The sequence below is a fragment of the Oxyura jamaicensis genome, chromosome 6 (genome assembly GCF_011077185.1).
Source record: "Oxyura jamaicensis isolate SHBP4307 breed ruddy duck chromosome 6, BPBGC_Ojam_1.0, whole genome shotgun sequence".
Classification (NCBI taxonomy): Eukaryota; Metazoa; Chordata; class Aves; order Anseriformes; family Anatidae; genus Oxyura; species Oxyura jamaicensis.
Window position 1 is genome coordinate 3,682,738 of NC_048898.1, and position 25,837 is coordinate 3,708,574.

At 43.6% G+C, this 25,837-nt stretch overlaps 2 protein-coding genes across 2 annotated transcripts; both read right to left on the reverse strand.

Moving 5' to 3' along the window:
• Nucleotides 1-4,863: 4,863 nt before the first annotated feature.
• On the reverse strand, nucleotides 4,864-14,514 carry KIFBP (kinesin family binding protein). The gene is made up of 7 exons (XM_035330245.1): nucleotides 14,122-14,514; nucleotides 12,410-12,508; nucleotides 10,128-10,207; nucleotides 9,836-10,019; nucleotides 8,642-8,726; nucleotides 7,065-7,174; nucleotides 4,864-6,391 (listed from the first exon to the last, which is right to left on the reverse strand). The coding sequence occupies exons 1-7, from the start codon at nucleotides 14,467-14,469 to the stop codon at nucleotides 5,513-5,515; spliced, it is 1,785 nt and encodes a 594-aa protein (XP_035186136.1). The 5' UTR covers nucleotides 14,470-14,514; the 3' UTR covers nucleotides 4,864-5,512.
• A 124-nt stretch (nucleotides 14,515-14,638) lies between these two features.
• On the reverse strand, nucleotides 14,639-25,826 carry LOC118169195 (nucleolar RNA helicase 2-like). Its single transcript, XM_035330243.1, has 15 exons — nucleotides 25,618-25,826; nucleotides 25,176-25,454; nucleotides 23,679-23,754; nucleotides 22,541-22,719; nucleotides 21,274-21,391; nucleotides 20,520-20,705; nucleotides 19,407-19,552; nucleotides 18,980-19,129; nucleotides 18,439-18,600; nucleotides 17,758-17,877; nucleotides 17,208-17,281; nucleotides 16,331-16,490; nucleotides 15,409-15,543; nucleotides 15,112-15,156; nucleotides 14,639-14,896 (listed from the first exon to the last, which is right to left on the reverse strand). The coding sequence occupies exons 1-15, from the start codon at nucleotides 25,708-25,710 to the stop codon at nucleotides 14,717-14,719; spliced, it is 2,103 nt and encodes a 700-aa protein (XP_035186134.1). The 5' UTR covers nucleotides 25,711-25,826; the 3' UTR covers nucleotides 14,639-14,716.
• Nucleotides 25,827-25,837: the final 11 nt, after the last annotated feature.

Sequence of the window (25,837 nt, forward strand, 5' to 3'; positions counted from 1 at the left end):
TTTTTCCCATGATAAAGGCCAACAGACACCCAGAGAGAAATCGTTGCTCAAAAGCCACAGCTGCGCGGGCACCCAGCGCTGCGGATGGTTCACAGGAAGCTGCCTCCAGCGATCTTGGCTCTGTCAGAAACACTGGCTGAAGAACGGGCCCTTCCCTCAGAAGGCAAAAAGCAGCTTTCCCTGTGGTGCAGGCTGTGGCGCTTCCTGCTTTCACGTGCTGGAGCCCAGAGCAGCAGGAGGCTTTCACTGTAGGAATCAAAATGGGTTCAGGATGGAGATAGATAGATTGAAGTTATTCGTACTCAAGCAACTGAATGGCCAAACGGTATGGAGACAAAATGAGGAACTTGCGCTGGCCTCAGCCTCCCTTGAGGTCAGGAGTGGCTTTTAGGGCAGTTGAGGACCTCAAACAGGGCTCTGCCAGCCTGGGACTGGATTCATCCCATTTGTGGCATCCAGCAAATGGTGCAGGAGGGTTAGGACAGGCTGATGAGGGTGGTCGCACTCAAAAGCCCCTCATGCTAGCAGAACTTTGTGCCTTTATGGTGTAGAGAGAAGGCTCTTACTAAAGCCCTAAGTAACATAGGCAGCTTGGCACCATAAAAAATAAGACAAAGCACGTGGAGAAGTTCAGAAGAAGGATTTGAGAGTTATTTGCAAATACAGGAGGTTATGTTGTTCTTTATCGTCCCCTCCTCTCCTTGAGCCTGCAGACCACGCTGGGCTGGTGGTCATCAGGTCCAACACCATCACTTCTGTCCTCTTGTCTTTATTAGACAGAACCTGATGCCATTTTTGGACCGTCAGTGCCTCCGTTATGTGGAAAGTCCTGGTTTTCCAGCAGAGGGAGGCTCTGGGCCTGACTGCATCCTCTTGTGGGCTGCTCTGAAGCGTGTCTGGGGGCTGCTGGACTCCTCTGAAGACGAGCTACAGGCGAGCAGGAGTTTCATGGCCAACACTCAGAGCAGCTGGAGAGCCTGGCCGGGAACCACTCTCTCTTCCTCTCCTCCAGGAGGGTTAACTTACAGGAAACTGTCTTCCTAATTCCTTCTGTTTGCCCCAAGATGAGGATCTTGGAGCTCTCTGACGCAAGCCCTGGCTGTCCTCTCAGGGTGTCCAGTGACTAACATCTCGCTCCAACTCGTCCATCGCAACCTTTCACTCATCACTCATCCAATCCCTTTTTGTTTTGTCAGCAAAGTCTACTAATAGCTCTAACAGTGAAACGCTTGCATCACTGCTTGACGTCTCTTTTGCAGTGTCAATGAGCATGTGAGGAGACTTTCAGCGTTTTGTGCGCACCAGATGAGAAAAAAAAAATCAAGCACTAAGTGCTTAAGCATTGCTACAAACCACCTAAATAACTGTGCTCTTCCAGGCTCAGGCGCTGTGCTGCTGTCAGTCACTTCTCCAAACAAAACCCGGTATGTTTTAGTGGTTGTGCTGCGGGCTGTGTTCAGTATTCCTTCCCCGAACCGTCTCTCTGGTACAACGCTCACATCCGTGGCTGCAAATACCCAAGTGTAAGCTTGTGGAAGGGGGCAGGCAGGCAAATGGTTCTTGTTGGGACATCACTGATTGCTCATACATCTCGCTGGGAGGAGGAAGAGCGAGACGTGATCAACTAAACTGCACAACTAAAAAGTGCTAGCAGGCACTTTGAAAGAGTTACTTGGAAGCGCATGAGCAAAGTTTTTAAACGGAATTCAAAATCTGCATTAATTATTCCTGGCAAGCTCTAAAGTAACTTAAAATGTTGCAACTGAGGAGGAAAAAGTTGACAAATGCTTCCAGCCACAAATTTACGCACTTGATTTTAACATAACAGTCTTCAGTTCTGTAACTGCAAGGCTGGAAAGGGCTTGGCCTCAGGGATGCTGGCCAAGGCAGGGGTCCTGCTTCACTGGGCTGGTTCTGGGCATTTTATAATGAAAAGTTCCACAGAAAACATCAAAGCATCAGTGATTATCTCCATCTTTTAGAAGAAACACACAAGTAAAGCTCATCTTCACTGAGTGCTGAGCAAAAGGAAAAAAGAAAAAAAAAAAAACTGAAATGCCTAAAGCCATAAGTTAAGCAGATCAGTCTTGTATCTCATTGTCTGATGTTGAGCTTAATCAGGCTCCTGCAATGTTTCCGGACGTGGGGCTGCTGCAGCGATCACACCCAGTGCCAGCTCTGCACCGATACATCGAGGCATCTCTGTCTGCAGATAGAGGAGGAAGTCATCCGCCTTGCCAAGACCACGTAAGACTGTGCCCTTTGGGGTGCGGGGGACCCATTTTCCTGATGGGAAAAGGGAAGCGAGGGCTCACTTCTCATTTCCCCTGGTATTTCAGCCGGTTTAAGGGAGGGGAATGGCAAAGGACACGGCCGTTCTGCCATCCTCCTCAAGGGGAAAAGGGAAAGAGCCTTCTTCCATAGGCTTTGAGGGCGAGACAGAAAAAGGCAGTGGTTTGATTCTCTGTCCTGAACCATTTAACAAGCTTCCTGATCCACCCACTTTGTAACACGTAAAGCGTCTTAGCCTGTGTGAGAATTGAGAGCATTTAAATTGAAACAAAACTGTTTTTAAACAAAGCAAATTACCTCTAGTGAGTATTATGCACTGTCTGAAGAAGGACTCTGAGGTTATAGCCTCCACGTTTAGGAGATCTGACACTTGATATGCATTCTGCACAAACATGGGCTTCTTGTAAACCTCACAGCTCCGTGCTGGGGAAGGAGAAAAAAACAGCAGAACAACAGAAAGGAGTTTTTGGTGGCAAGATTTTTTTGAGGTACAAAAAGGAATAAAACGCAGGTTAAATGGAGTTCACGGGAATCTAATCTTTAATTAATCTTTGAAATAAATGCCTGACCTCACACATACTTCACAGCTAAAACTCAGCATTCCTGAAGGGAGCTTTGCTGCCTAATCCAACACGTCCCCTCTTGGCCTCCCTCCCTTTTTCTAAGCTACTACACAAGCTAAGTCCATGCTATCAAATAGTTTAACAAATAGGAAATATTCAAAAGGTTTCCTTAAAAAAGACATGCCTCGAAGTACCACAACATAATGTGCTGCACTGAACAGCTGGCATAAAACAGTCTCGGGAATAAAATATGTTTAGTTGGTAGTAGTCTTCAACTTTTACTGTAGGAGATGAAGAACAGATGATTGGTTTCTGGAGCTCTGAATTTAATACAAAATAAATATATACACTTACGTTATACTGCAGTTTTTACGACCAGTCGAAGCACTCCCACAGAGGCAAGAGGTGTCCAAACCACAGCACCAACCCCACAAGTTGAAAAAAGTGTGAAGAAAGCCTGTTCTCTCTTATTTCCAGGCCTTTTGAAGTATTGTCCTGTTCTCCACTGAGCTTTGACCAGAAAGTTAGTGAATCCAAAGCAAAAGCTGCTAGCAAGAGGGGTGCTCCTCTACGCACCAACTGCTGGCTAAAAGCGACACGGGGCCCTACACTCTGCTCTGCTTCTGTATGCAGGGTTAGCCCTCGGTCTGTCTTTCCCTGAATTACAAGTAAACCAAGTTTGATAAGCCCAGCCTTGCTTTAAAAGAATCACTTGAAGGCCCTCAAAGGGTGGAATATTTAAACATGAGGGGAAAAAAAATAAAAAACTCCTTTTTCTACTTGAATACAAAGCTAGAAGTTATTAGAAAAACATAATCTTATATTTCAAATAATACGAGTTAGTGGTAAAAACGCACACTGCCTGTAACTGCACTCACACACGAGATCGCACAGTACAGCCCTCTGAGAACCTGTGGGCCGTCCTACCGCCAGGCCAAGGGAAAAACTGAATTGAGGTACTGACAGTGGAAAGGAAACTCGTAAAGGCTGACTAGGCAATTAGGAAAACAAACAATGCACACACGCATTCACACACACGTGCACACACTCTCCGTGTGCATGCAAAATAGATGCTCTAGTTTTGAGCTTTGCCACCTCTCATTTCCAGGACCCATGTCTTGGCCTATTTGCTTGTGGTTAGCAGTCAGCCAGCCTGCTCTGCGCAGCAGTCTGCAAACGAGAGGTTTTTACCACACATACACGATGTACTTTCTTGCTTGCATACGCTCCTCCCTCACCCCCTCTCCAGTTACATTTTTTCTCATTTTCTTGAGGTTTCCATAAGAAACCTGGTGTTGGGCTGTTCTCATTTAATGCCCTCCCTTTCTGTAAAAATCTTCCCATCAGCTCGGTAACGATAAGACTGCCAGTGCGTGGCGGCTCGTCACTGCACACTTGTCACTCCGCTTTCCCAGAGCTGGCTGACCTCTCTGTCTGCTCTCCCTACGCATATGGCTTGATGGGGGGCTCAGCCTGCGTTTTACCTACAGCACTGGTTTGTAATCCTTCCACAGACACAAGAAATACAAAGATAAGCTCAGTGCGTGCTTTGGGTCAGAAGCATAGCCTGGTCTTCCATGAAGGAGTAAATAGGTGGCTAATTCAGAACGGGGCAAAGGTGCTGGTTTGTGTAAGGCCAGGAACACAGCCAAATCAGCAGGTCCTTAACGAGAATCAGCTCTAGCAGAGAAGTTGGCAATCCACAGCATCAAGACATATTTGAACAGTGCTCCTGAGGATCTGTGGCAACTTCAGAGAGGTGCCTACCTGGAACTGGCTGAGAAAGCTTCTGACCTTCCTGACCTACACAAGGAGCTGTTTATGGCACCTCGGACCTTGAAGTAGTGTTTGGAGCACTAGCCCACAGCACCTCTACCCTACCACTTTTCAACAGTTGTACTAAGAACAGGGCATCTCCTCCCACCTTGAGCAAGAAAGTCTGCTGCTTTCTTGCTCGTCATTCCGGCGCTTCAAACGCTCGTGTATTTTGATTGATGGCACATGGGAAAACACTTTCACAACCATTTATTTTGGTAAAAGTTGTACCGTGTATCATATCTTATTAAGACAAAACAAAACAGAATTCTAAGGACTCTGAAAAAAAACATTTAGCCAAGCTAGTCCATTTATTGAGCCTCTATCAGTTAGGTTTTAATTACAGGGAAAGAAAACACTGAACAACACATAAAATAAATAATGAAAATAAAGTTCCCTTCATACGGATAAGGTTTTCTGGGGACAAAGGTTAGAAGAGAGAAAAAGTTTTCTAAGTGGAAGAACGTGCCTCAAGTTTCTTCGAAAATTTTTCCTAGAGCAACCGATTCTCCTAGAAGGAACCATTTTTGTAGAGCAGCACTACATTTAGACCATATCTCAAAGGACAAAATAGAAGGAGAAAAGGTTTATATTTACATACAGTACAAGCAATACCAAGCATCAGCTGGACGTTCACTTTACATTTAAGATTTAGACCATTAGTGTGGGTGAGCTACTAAACTGGAGTGCTCTGTTTTTCATAAAGTTGTGCTACTGCAGGGTCTAGTTGGACTGCCAAACCGTGGACGCCTTAGTTTTATTAATGGGCACAGAAACTGTCCGGCAGCACTGGTTTTGACAGAGATCATTTTAATAGTGCACATTTCCTTCAAGGCAAGTATTTATATGAATGGCCCCAGTTTTGCTCTTAGCCTCTCCATTCTTGTTGGAAGAAGACCCACCATCTCCTTACTGAGTTCTAGTTCAGTCTCAACAACACGGACAGCATCTGGGTGCTTCTCACAATAGTCTATCAGAAATGTGTAATATTCCAATGATGTCTGCATATTTTCCAGTTGCTTTTTGCTATCTGAAGTAATAAGCTTACTATAGAGCCGTGCGATATGAAATTTAGCCACCATTGCAGGGCGGAGAACATCTTCGTCGAGCTCCTCAGGAAACACCTTATCTGGGTTCCTCAAAGAATCTAAGAAGAGTTCATAATACTTGATTGCTAACTGAGCCAAGGAATTAACTTTTTTTATCGTGTGGGAGTCAAGCCCCTCTAACCTGTTACCAATAGTTACCTTTAAATCCATCATCTCGTAATAGGTCTCTGCCAGTTCAAACTGAAGCTGCCTACTGATCAATAGGTAGTACTGAGGGTTCAAGTCTGCGTATATAGGCTCCAGCATGTCTATCCTACGCTTGTGCATTTTGCAGCGTCTCTCATAGTCTTCTTCAAAGAAAGCAAGGACCTTAAACAACGCACTGTGATCCTGAACAATCTCAATATGGTCAGTAACATAACCATCAACCTGGAAGAACTCTTTTGCTTCCTGAACATAGTTCTGACCCACTAGAAAGATCTCTCTGGCTTCCTGAAAATCTAACGGATACACGCTGCTCACTTTCTCTTCCATGGCTAAGACAGAGTCACATATATCACTCGTCCCAAAAAGGACAGCTTTTTTCCTGCCGTTCTCGTTTTCATCTTCCTCTTTTTTCCTCTGGGCTTTAAGTTGCATTTGCCTGAATGAATCCATCTCTCCTATGTCATCCTGAAAAGACAAAGCATAGTAATTAAAAGTGCACGTGCCCTACAAAGATAGGGCATTTTATTTACGAGTTACCTCTCAAATACAAACTAGCTGGCAGCAAAACACAAGAGAAGACACACTTGCATATTCAACCTTATATTCACTAACAAAAATATAGGTTACCATCTTGATTCTGTAAAAACACAAGACGAAAACAATTTGTCTCCCTACTCTGTGTGACAATGTAGTCAAACCAGTAAATGTAAAGCCTTAAGGCCCTGCTTCTGCAGAGCATTTCTGCAAATGCTGAGTTTTAAGCATTTAGCATGAAAACACCAGCATGCTAAAGTGCTGCGTATTAAGAGGATGTTCTTACTGCCAGCTAACTAAGAACCGACCTGCCAAAATCAAGCCATGAGCAAATTCAAAAGAGGAGGAGAGGAGTTGGTGAAGTTGCCGTACAAGCAGCACACTGATCACGTTAGAGAGCTGATCTCCCACCTGTGCTTATTTCTAAGTACTGCATAAAAGCCAAAACATGCTACAAAATACCTGCTAGATTTCAAGCAGCTATTATATTATTCATTGGGCAATTCCTTAGCGTTTGCTACCAACTATGGACTGACTCATGCTACAAGCATCAAAATAGACTTTCTTTTTAGCAATGCATTCTACAGAATAGATTTTGAGTTACCTCAAGTAATTTCCGAGCACTCTGCAGAAGATTCAAGCAATACTTAATCCAGCATCTTGCAATTTCAGCTTTTCTCTGTCGAAGGTCCTGCTGGTCTTGCTCATTTTCATCTAGTTAGTGGATATAAACATGTAAGAACCTTAATACTTGAGCACTCCGGTAATAACCCCAAATGTTACATGCAAAGAAAACATTACTTGTATTTATTTTTTCTTCGTTGTTGGACAGATACATGTTCACTGTGTTAGGTTATTACACAACTCTGGAAACAGCTGGTGTGCTTCTACATGCCTACTGAAAACATAACCTCATTTTTTAGTTTAATGATCATATTCAAGGACTCCGACAACTGCGCAGACAGGTAGCTACAGAAGCCCAGAAACACCAATTCAGACCTACTGAATATTTTATAACACAGGCTGTTTGAAAACCCCTGGGTTTTTACAGGCCTAAGAGATCAGCATAACCCAGCTCTGACAGCCCTGTTCCCTTGAAACTGAAAGTCTTTTGGACACCATCATTTAAGTACATCCTCAAAGGCAACTGCATAGAATTCTGTATTTTTGAGCAAGAAAAAATACTAAAACCAAATTAATGTACTGTCACGGAACTTCAATTAAATAAAATTCATTTGAGCCAATTCAGGTTATATTTTATGTGAATTAACAACATGGATGGATTAAAGTGCTAGACTTCTAAACAGCTCAAACCATTAGAAGTTAAACAATATATTCACCGCTTAAAGTCAGAGTTATGAACTCACACTGGGACTTCCCTGAGTCCTTGCTCACTCTCCATCAATTAAGCTCTACTGTTTTGAAGCTTTCATTTGCCCAAGACATGGAACATAAAAAGCTGTGCTATAGATAAGCAAAGCATAATCCTACAACAGAAGACTTATGTTGCGTACTGATGCTATCACGTAACCACAGGTCCTTAAAATTGTGGTCAGTTCTCTAGAAGTCTTTTATTGATCTTTGTGCTGAACAGTCAAGTTGTTCCTTTACATAAATACCCCAAACAACAAGGATGGTATCTACAACTTCAAAAATAGCCATTAATGAAGCTGCAGCATTCAGCAACAAAAGGCAGTAAAAGCCTTTTAAGGGCTTTTTAAGAGCTGCAGTTTCCTTCCCCCTTTAAAAACTATGCCCAGGAAGCACCTGTTCTGGTTCATTGAATCACCATCCCCTGATGGTTTACAGGCAAAGGTAAGCTGGATTTTAAGCACACGTACAGTAACAAGTGGGTGAACTGCCACTATTGAAAGCATATTGTTCTAAATTTGGGGTTTTAATCTTTGTCACTTTTACAGTAAATGCAAGCCTTATCTTTCTGGTATGCTTTCTGAAACATCAACAAGCACTTGATTTTATTTTCAAAGGGTTTACTCATAGCTAATCTTAAGCTGCAGTAGCAGCAGCTCTTCAGAGACATTCCAGTTTATTAACAAAAGAGATTTTTGAAAATTAACACTGGGATATGTTTTGTACCTATTTATAGGCGTCACTTTTAATGCATGTATTAATGCTGCATAATTCACCAGATTTTATTGTTGCACACTTGTGTGAACTTACTGTCTTCAGCAGATGGCACCTGGCCGGCTTGGCTAAAGATGACACTGGCTGCTGCTAAACAATGTCGGGACTCCATAAAACATTGCTGAGAGAAACAGAAACGGCAGCGTTTATCACTGGAACAAGCAACACAAGCACTGCTCTCAGCTTGGCTAGACCCCTCACCTCGGGCAGTACAAAGCAAATTACAGAACCGAGAGGCTCTCAAGAATATTCCCCTGGATGCTGGAAGAAAAGACCATTTTTCCACACCTACTACTGAACACAATATTTTCTAACTATTTTCTGTCTACCACAGCCACAAAAGCAAGCCATTCTTTTAATATTAGATTGTGAACATTTTCAGACTGCTCTAATCTATGCTACTGTCACTTCCTGACATCTTCTGGTGAAGACTGTATCAGATGGTGTTAGTCAAAAGGAGCTGGACAAACAAGTCAATGCATTAAGTCAGATTTAGACTCCTTTTCTTATATTTGTTTTGTTTAATGATAACTCTTGTCAACGCATCAAAACCGCATGGAAATGACAAGTTACTTCTCAAATGAGCATTAATTGGTTTATGCATAGCAGAAGTTTTTAAGGATCAGGGAAAAGCACCTGAGTGGTCTGGAACTTAAACATTCCTAAACAAAACGGAAGCATTTCCTAACAGAACGGATTATTTAGAGTCCGGACAGATGCGTGGAAATAACAATTACCAGCTCACAGTTAGCCTTAATGTTCTCATAAGCTCAGTTCTTAAAACACATGCCAAAGTACAAAGGACAATGATTTATATGGAATACACAATGTGCAACACCTCAGCCCTAAGACGTCTTTGTTTTCAGATTCTGTATTGTAAGAGAACAATGTAAGAAACAATTTAAGATTAAGCAATTATGACCTAGTAAATTTCACTTACAAGCATCATGTCACATCACTGCTGAGATGTTCATTAACTACAGAGCTTTTCTTGTCTACAGCCCTGCCCATTTTCCCTGTTGCCATCACTAAGCCACAGAAAAGCAAGGCTACTATGGCTTCTTCAGGAAAAAAAATAATAGCTCTACCATGTCAGAAGACAATCCATGGTTTAATAAGAGGCCATTTTAATTTAACAGGGAACCCTGCTCCAAACAGCTGTTGAAACAATAGTCTTACTTGCTAGCTACGTTTAAGATATAATTACAGCAGAAAAAAACGCTGCATTACCTTAGAGAGATAGTACTGTGACAGCGTAGCAGCATTGAGTGCCCATTCCACCGGGTAATAGCCACAGTACTCAAGCTGGCGTTTCAGAGTAGTGTGGCAATATTGAGCAGCCTTCTCAGTCATCTCCAGGTGCTGGTAGACTTGGGCCAGATAATACAGCGTGTGGGTATAGGCTTTTTCAAATCTGAAAAAAGAAACTCCTTAGATTTCTTCTTTTTCTACTCCCTAAGTACACCCTCCTAAGTAAGAAAATAAAAATTAAGAAAATTCGAATATGCTGCTATGCACCCACCTTTTTGATCTTTCTTGGTCTGTGAGTTTTTCTTCTTCTGACATGAAATGTTCACTGGGATCCAGGGGAGGATTTCCATCCTGCAGGAATACACGACCTATTCAGTCAACTACATTTCACCTACTTTGTGACGTAGCGCTCCCTCTTCTGGCTGCAGACTGGTTTACCAGTTTTCAATCCTAAATTGAACAGAACTTCACATCTACAGCTATCTGAATGTCACATCTCTGCAGCAATTCTACGTAATTCAAGAAATTTGGGAGGAAAGAAGACCACAATTTCACATAGAATTTTACAAGCTGTGTTCAGCTGGTAAAATATTTGTCTGCATACTTCAAAATAACGCATGCTACCTGCACCAGAAATACTCACCCTGTATTTTTACAGGACTACAACTGGGTGTCTTTAGATTATGTAACAACATAATGGCTTCACATCATGTTTTTAAAGCATCTGTTTAATGCTAGGCTTGTCTTCAAGTGTGAAATATTCATTTGCCCAGCAGCACTAATCGGTAACAAGAAAACATCCTGCAGGAAGTACCGCAAAGAACACGACGTGCTCAGCAGACCTGCTGCAGACTGCTCTTGCCACTTTGCAATCACTCCCTTTATTCACAAGCTGCTGAGGCTGTTTACTCAAACATACAAATGAGACAACAGCCATTGTCTTTGGAGGATGAAGCTGCTAAATCTTGATCTAAGGCACGACCTACATGCAAGTGTATTAATGAAAATGAGTGAACTATTAGTGAAATACTTTGTTGTTGTTGTTTTTTAAAAAAAAGCTCCCTCATAATCCTCGTATATTTTGTGATATGTACAAAGTAATTATTTTCTTCATACAAGAATAAATGAACGATACTGCTGAGCACATAGGTATTAACCCTGATTTTATATTTATTTTTGTTCATTCTATGACAGTTTGGGAGATTAAAACAGAGCGGTGATTGCACATCCTGCAGCAGTGCTCTGTTCAAACTTGCATTAAAAACTGTCAGTGAAGTCAGCCTAACTGGTGAGGCAGACAGACTAACACTGCTTATGGCATACGTTTGACTATAATGCCCTACTATGTAAGTGGCAAGCAAATAAACGTTGGGGACAGTAACGTGACAGATGATCTTATGTGGGGTTATGACAGTTTTGTACACATACCCTACCCTTTACCTAACGACACGCAGATAGCCAACAAAAAATAACCATTTCAGAACAGTAAAATGTAAAAACATGAAGTATTTGGCAGTATTGTCTAATTCACTGAAATATGTGGTAGTATTCAATACCGTAATCACTGGAGCAAGAGACCAACTTTTAGAGGTGCTGTGGAAGCTAACAATATCATGCTTGGCTGGGTATAAATAGCAAAGATGAACATCAGGAATTAATTAAAGGGTCTATAGAGAAGTACAGTATCTCTAGTTAGACCAGCTGATCCAGAGGGTGGAAAACAAACAGGCTTTTTAACACAAGTGTTTTTTTTATTCCCTATGCCCATTACCTCTTCTGTAAGCACAGACCAGCACAGTTAAAAGGCAGTACCGTGTCAGAAGCAACCCATATGGAATAACCCATCTTAAAATTTCCAGGAGGGTAACTTAGGCTGTAAACCACGTTCATGTAAAACTGATTTAATGCAACTAACTTCTGTCTACCCTGAAACACAGCATACTGCTCCTTTAAATTCACAAATGTTTTTAGCTCACTCAGGAACTCCTCTGTCCCTGAGGCAAGTCACTGTGGGAAGAGCTTTGCAAAGCACCTAACAATACCACAAGGGAGCCTTTGTTGATATACAGCAGAATCCACAACTCAAAAGGTCGTTTAATATGTGAGAGGGGTATAACTGCTTGTAAGATTGTCCTCTTTGAAATGAATTAAACTCCTTGCCTCTATGCAATATTATATTGTGTGTGGTCAGACCAAGCCATGCAAACACTGCCCTTTATTTCCCTTATCAGACTGAAAGTCTGACGTTTCACAGCATTCCCAACACAAGATTAGGACAATCTTAATTAGAAACCAAATTCTACCTGACTCAATGTGGAGCATCACCTCAAAGACCTTTCAACAAGGACCATTATTTTTTTGAGCAGAACTGTTTTCCTGAGTAAACCCATTTTGAAACTAGCAAGTGAGCCTCCTCTGCCAGCAGTACTAACTTCTAAAAGTATCATAGCAGCAAGTACAAAGTTCAGAAACTCAAGTTCCATTGTATGTTTTTTCCAAGACCAATGAAACTGTAACTTATGAAAGTAAGACCTGAATGAATAAACACGGTACCTCTTTCATGTATTGATTATACAAGGCTTCGGCAGATTCCAAGTAAGTTTGTGCAGTTTTAATTTCATCCCTTTCAGACCACAGGATACCTAGATTGTTCTGAATTTAAAAGGAAGAACAAAATCATTATTTTCCAATTACATCACACGTTTTATCCAAATAACTTAGCAGTCTTCATCCCCATATATATATTTTAAAATCATACATTTCAAAAGGCAACCCATTTTATCGCAAGTTGCTCAAAGAGGAAGATTCCCGCAGGGGCAAATACCTACAAATGTCATCTCACAAAGTGTAACTTTCTGCGTTTGGTCTCCTAAATTAGGACTGGTGTGTTCAAATGACATTTTTTCTACACAGCATGTTCTACATCTGCTTCAAGCATGTTTTAAATCATTCACTATCATGTTAGATATCTGTCATCACAACTTTGTGGAAAAATTTAACAGGGGAAAAAAAATGCTAGGAATGAATGCTTGTACACTGACAACAAGAAGAGATGAAAGGAACTACTAAGATGTAAAAGCTATGGATTACCACCTTTAGATTTGTATATTATTATTTACAAAAATAAGACGAAGGTATTAGTAACAATCCACATCTACTGTGCTAATTTAATTCCTAGCCAGTGTTGTTACAAAATCCAACAAGACTAAAAGAACGACCTTCAACAAAGCCACTACGCATAGTTGTATGCCAGCCTCGTGGCCCTTTCTTTTCCATTCATTTTATTATTTTTAAAAGAAAGCGCCACATAGCACGATGTTTATGAACAGAACGTTTTACCCACAGCTGAGCAGTGGAATTGACCAAGTTTAATTAGACAGAAGTTGCCATATATACCCTTATGCGAAAGGACAGAAATCACAGGTAGGACTACAGAAACAGGCCCAGCAGGAAAAAGGAACGCCCCTCCTCTCCAAACAGCCCAACTGCAGTGACAACATAATTTGCAGTACCTACAACGTGTTTATGAATTACAGCCATGGTGACTACTACTACTACGTTCATACTCAGGTTTGGTGGCTTTGTGTTTTTTAATTTAAATAGTCTTTGTCTTTTACAGTGCTTGGGATGGAAAGCTGAGGGCACGCTCACTTAGCTGCACGCCTTGCGCTAGGAGGCAGGTGATGGCAGCCCTGTCTGCTGTTGGACAGAAATTTTGTTAACAGGATTATCTTCTTCAGTTTTAGGGAGTGAATGTTATTGCTTCTAGACTCTCAAAATGGTGTTTACTTGTCTTGAATAAAACGTAATAGATTAAGAGGTAACAGGCAATGCTGAAAAGCAAACAAGTGAGCAATTTTAAGAATAACTTACTTTTTCAGGATACTGCATAAATAAAAGCATCCCCCAGCGTGACTTTGACAGCAAGTGTGGGTTAAGGAATCACAGTTAAGGTCTGGACACACTGAAATCTCCCACTAATTGATTCTTGCTCAGGCCTTAAGAATTTCTGCTTCCCGATCCTGAGGAGGAGGCTGCTTTGCCAACACCTGATTTATATCCAGAGAACACACTGCTAATGCTGGGCGCATCAGCGAGTGAGCTCCAAAGCCAGCAGCACACCTCCGCACCCCTCAGGAACCGTACTTTCAGGCGAGAAGCAAAAGGGCCACGCTCCCCACGGGGCTGGAAAGGGGCAGATCCCTCCCAGCCCTCCTCCGCAGAGCTCCCAGCACCAAGGGGCCCCTTCGGGACCCCCTGCCCACCTGGGCCTGGATGTAGAGGGAGACGCAGTCTCGGGAGAGGCGGTGCGGCTGGAGGAGCTGCGTGCAGCGCTGCAGGTGCTCCTCGCCGGCCGACAGCTCCTCGGTGTCGGTGTGGTTGACGCCCAGCTCGTACTCCAGCACGGCGCGCCTCACGGCAAGCAGCCGCGCCTCGCCTCCCTCCTCGGCGGCGCTCAGCTGCTGCTTCACCTCCTGCAGCAGCGCCCGGGCGCTGTACTTGGAGCGGTAGGGCTCGTTCTCCGGATCCTTGCGCGACTCCACGGCCGACAGGGTGCGGGCGCTGCGGAACTTCTCGCAGGCCGCGGCCCACCAGCCGCCCGCCGCCGCCATCTTGCGGCCCCGCCGCCAGCCCGCGTCACGATCGCGCCGCGGGCCGCTGGAGGCCCCGTCCCCTCCCTCCGCCCCCTAAGATGGCGGCCCTGAGGCGGGCTCAGCCCCGCCGCGCTGACAGGAGGCGGTGCCCCGACCTCAAAAAACACACGCAGGAGCACCCCATTTATTATTATTATATATATATTTTTTTTACTTTTTAAAGTTTTTGGTAAAAACCAGCTCAGTCCCATAGCTGTGGCGGAGGTTAATCGGACGACTTGTTGAAGCGCCGTCCCCAGCTCCCGCTGCTAAACTTGCCGTTGCGCTTGAAGCCGCCATTCCCAAACCTGGAGGGTCCCCGGCTGGCCTCCTGGGGCTGCTCCTCCAGCTCGGGCAGCTTCTTCGCCACTGCCAGCTGCCAGCGCCGGGTGTCCTGCCAGCGCTCCTGCAAACACAGCAGCACCACGTCACACCCACCACTGCCAGCCCCATGGCGTGCCCGTGGCTAACGGCAGCACCAAATGCACCGGCACCTCCCAGCAAGGCCAACTGTGCCAAAACAGCTCTGCAAAGCCCCAAACCACCCAATATTCAACCCTATGTATGACAGTCACAAAACATTTAACTTCATTAACCCTGGAAGTTTCAAAAACCACGTACCTGTATGTGATTCAGTTCGTCAACAGGGATATCAAAGCACACCCCCTATAGGAGAAAAAAAATAATAATAAGGCATTTGCTTTCCAGAAATATAACCAAGACAGCAAAACTCCAGACAGGCAGCACATGCAACTGAAATACAAATATTTCTATACTGGTATTTCATTATACTTCATTTCTATACTGGTACATTTTTATCCTGGTACTGTCCCAAGCCCTGTAGAAATTGGCCCATGCACAGACACACATGGACCACCACCACCATCCCTCCTTCCCAAAGGATGGGTTATAAATTACCATCTTCCCCTTCAGGAAGCGCATTGCAGATATTTTGTCATCTACTTCTTCACCAAGCTGTTCTTTTAGCCCTCTCCAGGCGTAACTCATGGTACGCATTTCTATCGAGCACTTTAACACCATGGTCACAAAGCCCTTCAGAAGAAACAGAGAAATACATTTGCAAATACATTTCGTTGGACAGCCTGTAACCCACTAACTGTAACTATACAAGAACCTAAGAGAATCCTAAGGGAGCAGCTTCCCAGAAGTAAAGCAACTAAAAGCCTCTTAAGAAGCTAACGGCATCCATTTAACCTAGGAGTGCCCATTGATACACAAGGGCAATAGCATTTCTGTGTTTTAGACAGAGGCAGAGATAATTATTCAATAAAGTTACAGCTGCAAAAGGGATAAAAAAAAAAATATACAAGAAGTACAGTCCAGTCACATGCTATTTCCAAAACTGTATTACTACACAATAAACTGGGCCATTTTCTCCCCAAATACATCAGAAAAAAGAAGGACTACTTTTCACCTATCAGAATTTCTTGGCAATCAGGTAATTGCATGTTAGATCTGCTTGAAATATGCAGAAATGCAAGATGCTTCCTCGGAAAGGAAAACTACAACAGCAAGAACCAAGCTTGTGACATTTCATTAAGTTCTTTTATAACATCAAAGTCTTCTGTCACTTAGATCACTAGAGCAATTCTTTTAAGTCTCGTTACATGAAAATTTACTAACTGATCTCAAGTTTCTCTCATCGCCTGCAGTGTGCCAGTAAGAGCTGAGCTCAGTTTAGGAACAAGAAGCAAACCAGAAGGGGATAACAGCAGTTAGAAACCCTACTGAAAGAGCCGTAAGAGAAAATGCCACAGCTGCACTGGACTCAAGTGATCTGCTTATCCACTCTTATGAATACAGGTATAATGCTATTTACCGCAGTTGAGTTGAGAAAGGAGCGCTGCTGTATCGAAGATGCTCCAGAAATATGGGCTAGAGCTGCTGCCAGGGCATCAACCGCTCCTTTTTCCTCTATGAGCTCTCGAGCCGACTGCCTGAAGTAGTCTATTGCAAAAGGAGGAATGGCCTCTATACACCTAGAGCATTGATATAAAGAGCAAGAAAAAGTTCTGAAATATCAGTATTCTTAAGGCCATAACCAAAAATCCACAATGAAGCGCTGCTAGTGGATCTGAGGACCCCTTGTGTTCACTTCACATGACGAACAAACCACTCCAATGCCACTGCTGAGCTGAAACAAGGCACTTTCTGCTCGCAGGGAAAGCTGATCACATTGGTTAGTTCTGGGAGAAGGAATAACAGTAAGCTGGGAAACTGAGAACAGTTACTTCTCTAATGCTGTTTTTGGTACACCAGCACTTCCTACCACTTGTAAGTACAAGGTGAACCCAACACCATGCCAGTCATCTCACTAATGACAAAAATCTGTCAATGAAATTTCCACCAGTCAGGCAGCAAGTGTAAACAGAGCTGCATGGAATAAAAAGCACAACCCTTGGCAATACATTGACACTGAAAAACACAGGATGATAGATTACTGATGTTCTGAACGCAGGTCAATTTCAGCAAGGCTTTAACAGAAGATTATGTTCTATGAAAAGGCTGACATTCAAGCACACAGCTCTACTGATATCATCTTAAGAAAACTAGTCAGTGTCCACATGCAAGCAGCTGACTTTTATGACACAGGGAAAGACAAGCTCACGTACACGTCCGTTCCTTAAAACGGCATTAACAGCACTGCTGCTGGCATGAACTCTAGATGTGTTTTAAGAGCAGGCAGAAAAACTTACTTTTTGGCATCATTACTTGACGCTTTAATTATATCTGTAGCAGAGGGAACACCTATCCGCTTAAACGTAATCCCCTGAAATCAGGAAAACAAATTGCAGTTAAAGGTCTTTTCAGCACTCCCCAGGTTCAACCCTACCTGAGTCACATTACTAGGACCTCTTTCAGTTGTTGTTTATAGCACCAACAGTCTTTACTTAAAAGAAGGTATATCTCAAGCTAGAATAAAGATTTGAAGTCGCTGCCTTGGTTAATCTGGAGCTACTTTCCACCAATTCACAAGCAGATTGTAACAAAAGGCATGGTCTCATTCATGCATTCCTGTCACAGTCTGCCTCCTGCCAGTAACAGAGTACTGCCAGCATGGGAAAACTCATGAGACATTAGAATAAGCTGATACAAGATCATTTACCAACACTTAACAAATATCAGCATTTTAGGCCTATCCACTCCAATGCTGGCCTCATGCAGCCCACGGTTACAAAGTCCAAGAGTACCACTGTCTTCTTAGGACCCGAATCATTTCATTAAGAAGTCTAAAGCAGAACTCACCGCTTTCTGCTCAACCTGTTTCAGAAGGTCTTCTTCTCTTCTCTGATAGAAACAAATACAGATCCCAGTCCGGCCAGCTCGACCCGTGCGTCCAGAACGATGGATGTAGGAATCAACATCCTTCAGAAATTCAGATTAACATGAAAAAAACTTGTATAATTTAAACCATCAACATTTATAAATTATAAGAGAGAAGTGAAGTTAAATTTCAATTCGGAAGCCTAAGAAATAATACATTTATGTACCCAAACTTGTATTTGCATGCTAACCACTGGGGACACTATACCTTGGGTTTAACAAATACTACTGATACACATTTTTAAAAGTAAAAAGCTCCAATGGAGTTTCAAAAGAAAAAGGCTATAGGACTATTTTAGTATTGTTACAAAACTCCATCTAAAGGTGTTCAGAAGGGATTTAGAAATACCGAAACAATGTCAAAAGCTACCATAAGACTTTGCAGAGTAACAGAAAAGCCTAGCTTTTACCTTAATCAAAGCTCAAATATAAAAGCTTAACTAGAAAATTGTAGGGCTGCATGTAAAAAATCCACTTCATTGGTGAATCGGAACATACACGTGGCAAAAAAAAAAAAAAGGAATTGCCCACTATTCTGCCACAAGAAAAACAAACAAACAAACAAAAACAAGAAGTAAATTTCTTTTTCCCCTAATGACTTACTTTTGGTGGTGAGCACTGTATAACCAGGTCAACTTCAGGAATATCCAAACCACGGGCAGCTACATTGGTTGCAATCAGAACTTCAAACACACCATTTCTAAAGCCCTTTAAGGTAATTTCCCTCTGTTTCTGTGGAATGTCACCATGCAATGACTGGGCATCCTGTCAGTGATACAAACCGTTAAGATGTCATTTAATGAGGAAGTCTAGCCTGCAACACCTAAAAGTATGTGACATTTTTCAAGTACTGGGCAGAACATGCCTTCCCACCACTGGGAAGAAAGACAGTATTTCCTGCTTGTTCAGCATTAGCTGCATATTTTCCATTGATCTGGTCCTGCATGATTTTAAAGCCGAAATAATAATCACATAATAACAGCCACAAGTGTATTTTAAATGCACAGCTCTTTTAGACATGGATTTCAGGCATCTTAAAACACACGCAGAAACAACTCCATCCACACGGTTCCAACCTCATGTTTATTCCAGGACGTTCAATCCCTGGGTATCTGTAACTGTTGCTTTCTATTGACCCCGGTACCTGCTTGAGAGAAGAATTCAAAGCCAACTCGTTTGCCTCCTTTTTGGTCTCACAGAAGATGATAGTCCGCCCACGGCTCCCACTGTAGACTTGAATGATATCCCCAAGAACTTCTGCTCTCTGAGACGAGCGACACTGTATAGCCAAGTGCTGTTTGGGAAAGAAGCATGGTAAGTTAAATCTTCAGCGTTAAATCTTAGCCATGCACAGGACAGACACAATTCATTCAATTGTAGTATGTTTGTACTTTATTTTTTAAATTGCCAACTACTGGCCCTAAGTGGAATCTTTGCTTTAAAACCCACGTGTCAATCAAGAGAAAAGTCATTCCACACCCCACTTTCCACTTTGGAAAGTCACTGCAGAACCCATCTCACCCAGGCCACATGCTCTCAGGACCATACTGCCCTGCACCAGACTGACTCACTTCCACAGTCGTGGCAGTCCTCTGGGTCTTCTTGCCAATCAGGTCTACCTGTTCGTATTCGTCTTTCATGTATTTCTTTGCAACATCATACACCCAGCGTGGACAAGTTGCAGAGAACAGCAGCGTCTGAGGGTTGTTCTCAGAACCTGGCAGGAAAGACCACCGATTTCAGACATCATACTGGACTCACTCAAACGTGAGATCTGATTTAAAAAATCAGTTGAATTCTCTCAAATTGAGAAGTTTCCATGTGCAGCAAGTCAACTACAACAATAAAACTTAGAAGTGATTAAAATATTTTAAAGCCATTTAGAAACCAAAAGCAAGAGTACAGTAATTTGAACTTAACTGAATCCTTCACCTCACCTAAAAGAAACGCAAGACTCATCCAGATCTTCAGCTAAAATAGTTTGGACCATGCCTGAAGTCCCTCGCATACCTGAAAAACTCAGTGTTCCAATACTTACTAGTTGTGGACAGTAGGGCTACACACAAAGGGAGAACAGTGGGCTAAAAAGGACACTCTGCAAATCATGGGAAAAAATATAAAACTAGACAGACAACTCCTCGTAAGAGCAACTTAACAAATGAATGGGATCTTCAAAAGGTTTAACCTACCTCCATAGCTCCACAGGATCAGACAGGTAGAAACACACATTGCAAAAGAATGCTTTCATATTCCCTGCAATTTACTTTCCAGTTGTGAAGAAAGCTTAAAGGATGAATTACAACTCTTCTGAAAATCTATACAGATTTTTTTTTTTTTAGAAGATTACTTCTACTCTTTGGCTGTCAGCACAAGGATCAACTAACCCTAAACCCAGGCATCTCTTTCAGAATGAGGAACATTAGGGCTTGGAGTAAAACCTAAAAAACTAGGGGTTTTTGTTCTTCCCTTGCCCCCCCCCCCCTTTTTTTTTTTTCCCCCTTTCTCCTCCCAAAGATGCCATTCCAGCCCATCAGCCGCCTGACACCTTGCTCCGAATCCTATCCTTTTCTCTGGGCTTTTATACTAGCATCACACAAAGGATTCAACTGGGGGGGCACCGCCAGTTTTCAGAACAAAATAATTGTGTTTTCTACATTGTCCCCTATTCTTTTCCTAGCATTTACCTTTTTTATAAGCAAATCCTAAGATTTCTTCTACTTGCTCAGCAAAGCCCATGTCTAACATGTGATCGACTTCATCTAAAACAACATGCTTCACGTTGGAAAGGTCCAGCTTGCTATTCTGAATGTGGTCTTTGATCCGCCCAGGAGTTCCCACTAGAACATCAATGCCAATTTTAAGGAGATCAACTGCAAGAAAAGAGACAAAAACAACAACTGTGTCAGAAAATGGGGACAAAAGCTAAAAAGCCAGCAGTACACAGCAAAACTTCTAACCTTAGAATCAAAAAGCTGCACTTTCCTGCGGCTTTTGTCTCTGAATAAAAGCACTGTGGCATTACTGCCATACGATGGCATTAAAACCTCCATAGCTTTATCACAGAAAAAAAAAGTTTGCCTTTTTTTTTTTAGCTGAATTATTTATTTCTTTCAGTCACTTCTGACTATGGAAATGTATAGAGCCACCTGCACATATAGTCAGTCCTTGGACAGTCCTCCAGTCCCAGTGTATGTCCACTTACAGCATACAGAAACCCACAATAAAGAAGTAATCAGGAGGATTAGACACTTGCAGACCTATAATCATTTTTTAATGACAATTTATTGGAAATAATTCAACTCAGGCTGCGTAATTCCTTTGAAAGCAATGTCATAGCTGCCTGAAGTGAAACTCTTGACGGGGCAAAAAGCCTGTTTTATTCGTGAAATAGATTTGGAGGAAGACAACTCCCATCCATGCGTTTTAGTGTTTACTTACACTGTGCTTTATATGGAGTTCCTCCATAAAAACAAGCCACTGACAGTTTCTTTGTCAGATTCTTGAAGTCTCTGGCTACCTGAATGGCCAGTTCCCTTGTTGGAACAAGAACCAACACCTGGAAAGAGAAAGAAAAGACAAAAATGAAGCTGCGCTCGGGAGAGGGTGCAAAGAGAACAGGACTTACTTCACGTCAGACAGGGAAGCCATGCTGCAGAACTGCTCTGATTTTTGGCCTGTTGCTCTCCAATTCTTGACAGTTTGCAATCCCCTTTTTATGCTACACTTGTCGCAGAGGTGCCACAGTTCCCCACCACCCCAGTAACATTTCCTGCCACCTGGAACTGCACATCACAGCCTCAACACCAGCAAGAGGAATCGAGGGAAAGCATTACAAGGTAACTAAGATGTAGAATGGTGATGTTTTTTTCTTAACACCAGATAAAACAGACATTTCAGTAACGTTACTGAAGGCAACGAAGGCACAGTTCAATGCGAAAGGACAATTTACTGAACAATTTAGCGTAGTAAGATCTGGTATGATACACAGCATGAAATACCCCAGCCATGTACCCCCCTTTTCCATCCCCCTTCTCCATCTACCTGCCCTCCTCCATTATCTTTCCTTTCACCCATGTTTCCTTTTAAGAACAAAGAGATAAATGATTTCATTCCTAGAAATCTTTCAGACAACAGTATTTAAAATCTTACATCACCAGCATCTTTAAAATAAAGTAGGATGAAACAGGCAATGGATCTGTGGCCTGTCACAGCTTTTCAGTCACAAGATAAATACACACAAACTATTTGTGTGGGAATAAGGTATCTGATTACAGATATCTGGTTATCGATTCAGTATCATGCTCAAGTAAAAACCTAAATGCCCCTTGAATCTATTCAGTTGCGTCTCCAGACACGGGGGAAAAATAAAATTATCACCACCAAACTCAGAGTAAGAAACAACCTCACTGAGGTCTGAGGAGTGCAGCTGACTCAACTGCTACAGAGGCAGGGGACTGAACCGCAAAGCCACACACCAAATTCCTGAGGACAGGAATCTGGACATCATAAGGAACCTCAAACATGAAACGTTTTATCACCGAGATGCTACAAAACTTCAGCCACACTGTAGCTCCTTGGCTGAGGAAAGTGTTCAATATTGGGAACACAAATAAAGGAAAAACAAGTCCACAAAGCATTTACAAAATCACTTTTGAAAACTGCCCTACTCAAAGGTTTTGGTGTTAACCCTGAAGCGGTAAGTTACTTTTGGTGAACGTCCTCTTCTCTCATCTTGCACGACACTCTGAAGTTTTTCAGTCAGCGGAATAGCAAAAGAAAAGGTTTTCCCAGTTCCCGTCCGAGCTTGAGCAATTAGGTCTTTGCCGTCATATATGGGCTGAAAAGTCTTCGCTTGCACAGGGAACAGGTACGTTACACCCCGAGCTGCAAGGTAATCCAAAGAGATTTTGGTAAGTGCTGCTGAATCAACTGCAAGCTGGACTAACAATCAGGAGCCCTCACACAGAACTAGCCTGAGTATGTGAGACACAGCATGTGAAATCCTGCACAGCCCAGGAGGAACATGTTAGAAGACACACACACGCCTGCATGTTTTCACTCCTACTCTAGATCAAGAAGTATTCCACCCCCAAATGCAAAGGTGAGCATTCACAATGAAATAAGCCTTCTTTGCGGCATTGGTGCAAGACACCAAGGGAAAAACGTATCTATTTTTTTCTGATATAGACCAAGATTTTGTTGTAGCTTGGCTTTGAAGGCAGGGGACGAGATGAGGGTGTTTTAAGAAAACATTCTAAAAATTCAGAGACATTTTGCAGAATGGAAGTGAAACAAGCATCCCAGTGACACTTCTGCGCAAGGAAAATGTAAGGCAACAACAGTAATTTTGTCTGGGGAACAAGAACTATACAACTTCCCAGAAAACAGTAAGAGTCCTACAGCGCTTACTTCCACAAGAAAGCTCATCTAAAAGAGAGATGAAAATGCCCCAAAGTATAAGAACAATCAGAGACAATCTTTCCACAGAAGCCAGAAGGCCCTCATATACAAAACTACGCTACGCTTATTTACCAAGTGATACAATGAAGAACAGATAGGAGCACTGAATACACATGATAAATCAAACGATGCTAATCAGAAAAAAAAACACTGTCTCTAAAACATATGCAGGAATAACCACGCTGTCAAAGAATATCTCTACCTTGAAACTGAACAAAAAAAAGAAACTTTATCAGACTACTATTAACAGCATGTTCTTTGCACCTACAGCAAGTGCTGGGGTGCATAATAAATGCAGGACGATTCAGGCTTCAGCCTCCGCTCCTAAGGATATCAGAGCACAATCCTAACAAACAGAAGTTCCTTTTGCCACATTAACTAACCTTTGAGAAGGTTGATGGTGTTTTCGGAGAGAGAAAAATTGGAGAAGGCACCTTCTCTTGCTTCCTCTGTCAGCTCCTAAAAGAATAAAACAAAACTTATTAGTCCTAAAATACGATCAAATAGCATAACCCACCTATCTACACAAGAAAAGCTGTGTATTTGCTGTATTGGCACAGTTGTAGCAGCTACCTCCTTTCTAATTAAAAGAAAAGAAAGGCCTCGAGACGCAGGTACTTCACAAACAAAAATGTCATCGCTGTAAAGCAGGCAACTCGAATCCAGCCACCCTGTATTAAAGGCAAGGTGACTCAGGCTGCACCAGCCACCGCGTACAAGCAATTCCTACATGCAAATCCTGTTTTTGAATCAGCATGAACTCTGTGCTACCAAACCTTCCTGTTACCTGCAACACGTTCAAAACCATCTACACTGCCATCTCATCCTTAATTCAGATAAACCTGCAGAATTTTTTTTAAGTCCCATGGCAAAAGAATGGGAACAAATACTCCTTCCGTGTATCAGTGACCCATCACATCATACAGACCTGCTCAGAATGTCACGAAAGAGAAACTGCTTGCTATCAGTCTCAACCGGATCCACTGAAATAATAATCAGGAAGCTTTTTGTGCGCAAAATGTAGTTGGTTATCACAATTTACTAAGTTAAGCAGAAACTTCCCAGTAAACCAAATCTCCTTGGTACACCACACAAATAGCTTCTTAACTCTGCATACCATGAGATAGTCCCCTAAAACTCATTATTCAGTTTCTGCTTCAAAGATCAGAGAGATGACATCGTTATACACAAGGTGCAAAAAGCACCCTGGATTAACATTTCCATCTTAAACACAAGAGAGAAAATTACACATGGAAGGACCCATACAAAGGGTAGCAAGCTGCAGTGCCCACTCACACGTACACACAGGGCCGAGGGGCTCCAGATGCCCCAAGTCTGGGCAGGGAGATCTCAAGGAGAGGGAATAACCAACTTTTCCAGACACCTTGCCAAACACTTCTTCACAGAGCCACCCTGAGAGACAGTGCCATCGCAGCACAAAGCAGTGCACGTTTCTCAGATGGGATGTGCTTGTGTAATCTGTGTGCTGTCGGATGCACAACAAATTGCTACATGAAGACAATCCAATGTCTGCAAGCTGCTTCCTGCTAGCCAGCCTCCTCTGCTGCAGGACACTCCTAACAGCTTAGCATTTGCCACGAGGTGGAAAGCAGGACACGCAGAGAGCTGCCACGTGCTGGTCCACGTGCTGCTGCACCTTACCCACTGTGGCTGGGTGCACCGTGCCAGGGGCTCCCCAAAGCCGCTGCTCTGAGTCTGAGGGGAGCTGCAGCAAAAAATGCTGCCTCTGGCAGCAGCCAAATGCTCCTACAGTCTTCACGGCCATATCTCCACATGGTGCCCAGCACACGTCATTAAGGCAACTCGTTACCACCAGGACACCAATTACACGAGACAAGGGCTCTGCGGGCAGGTACTACCTCTGAGTTGCCGTTGTGCTCTCCGTCCACCACGTCGCAGGACACGCTGGGGGCTGCCTCGCCATCACTTAAAGCAGAGGGAGACTTGCCCAGCCCCACGGTGCCGCTCTCCTCGGCCACACCGTTGCTCTTCGGCCGCTTCTTCGCCTTCTTGGGCAGGGGCGGCTGCAGGTCGCCATCGCCCAGCCCGCTCTCCTCAGGCTGAGCCTGTTCGTCCTCAGCCTTGCCGCGGCGCTTCAGCTTCTCCCGGCGCTTCGGCTTCTTCTCTGCGCTCTCACCCTGAGGAGAGAAAGCAGCCATCGGTCGCCCGAGTGGCGTCCCCTCGGCCCTCAGCGCCCCCCACGAGCCCTCAGAGCCCCCCCTCGGGCCGGGCTGCACAAAATGGCCGCCCCGGGGCGCCACGTGCGGGCAGCCCCGCTCCCTCCTTCCCTCCCTCTCCCACCTTCGCCTTCCTCCTGCGGCCGCGGCGCAGCGGCTCGGCGTCCGCAGGCGCCTGCGGCTCTCCGGGGCTGGCTGCGGGGCCGGCGGCGGGCATGGCGTCGGGGCGCTCCCCGCACAGCTCGGCGGTGGATCGGGCTCCAGCGGGGCAGCACCAGGAGCCGCGCCCCGCCCCGGCGCGCAGGAAGGGAGGCGCCCAGCCCCGGGCGGCCGGGCCGCGGGGC

Bases quoted from the DNA above. Each gene is read 5' to 3' on its own strand.
- LOC118169195 (XM_035330243.1), bottom strand. From the start codon at position 25,710: ATGCCCGCCGCCGGCCCCGCAGCCAGCCCCGGAGAGCCGCAGGCGCCT. The intron at 22,720-23,678 runs GTTAGTTAATGT...ATTACCTTGCAG, and splicing joins CACCATCAACCTTCTCAAAG to CTCGGGGTGTAACGTACCTG. The intron at 14,897-15,111 runs GTACGTGGTTTT...CTGTGTTTGCAG, and splicing joins ACGAACTGAATCACATACAG to GAGCGCTGGCAGGACACCCG.
- KIFBP (XM_035330245.1), bottom strand. From the start codon at position 14,469: ATGGCGGCGGCGGGCGGCTGGTGGGCCGCGGCCTGCGAGAAGTTCCGC. The intron at 10,020-10,127 runs GTGGGTGCATAG...TTCTTTTTTCAG, and splicing joins GACCAAGAAAGATCAAAAAG to ATTTGAAAAAGCCTATACCC. The intron at 7,175-8,641 runs GTAAGTTCACAC...TCCACTAACTAG, and splicing joins GGTGCCATCTGCTGAAGACA to ATGAAAATGAGCAAGACCAG.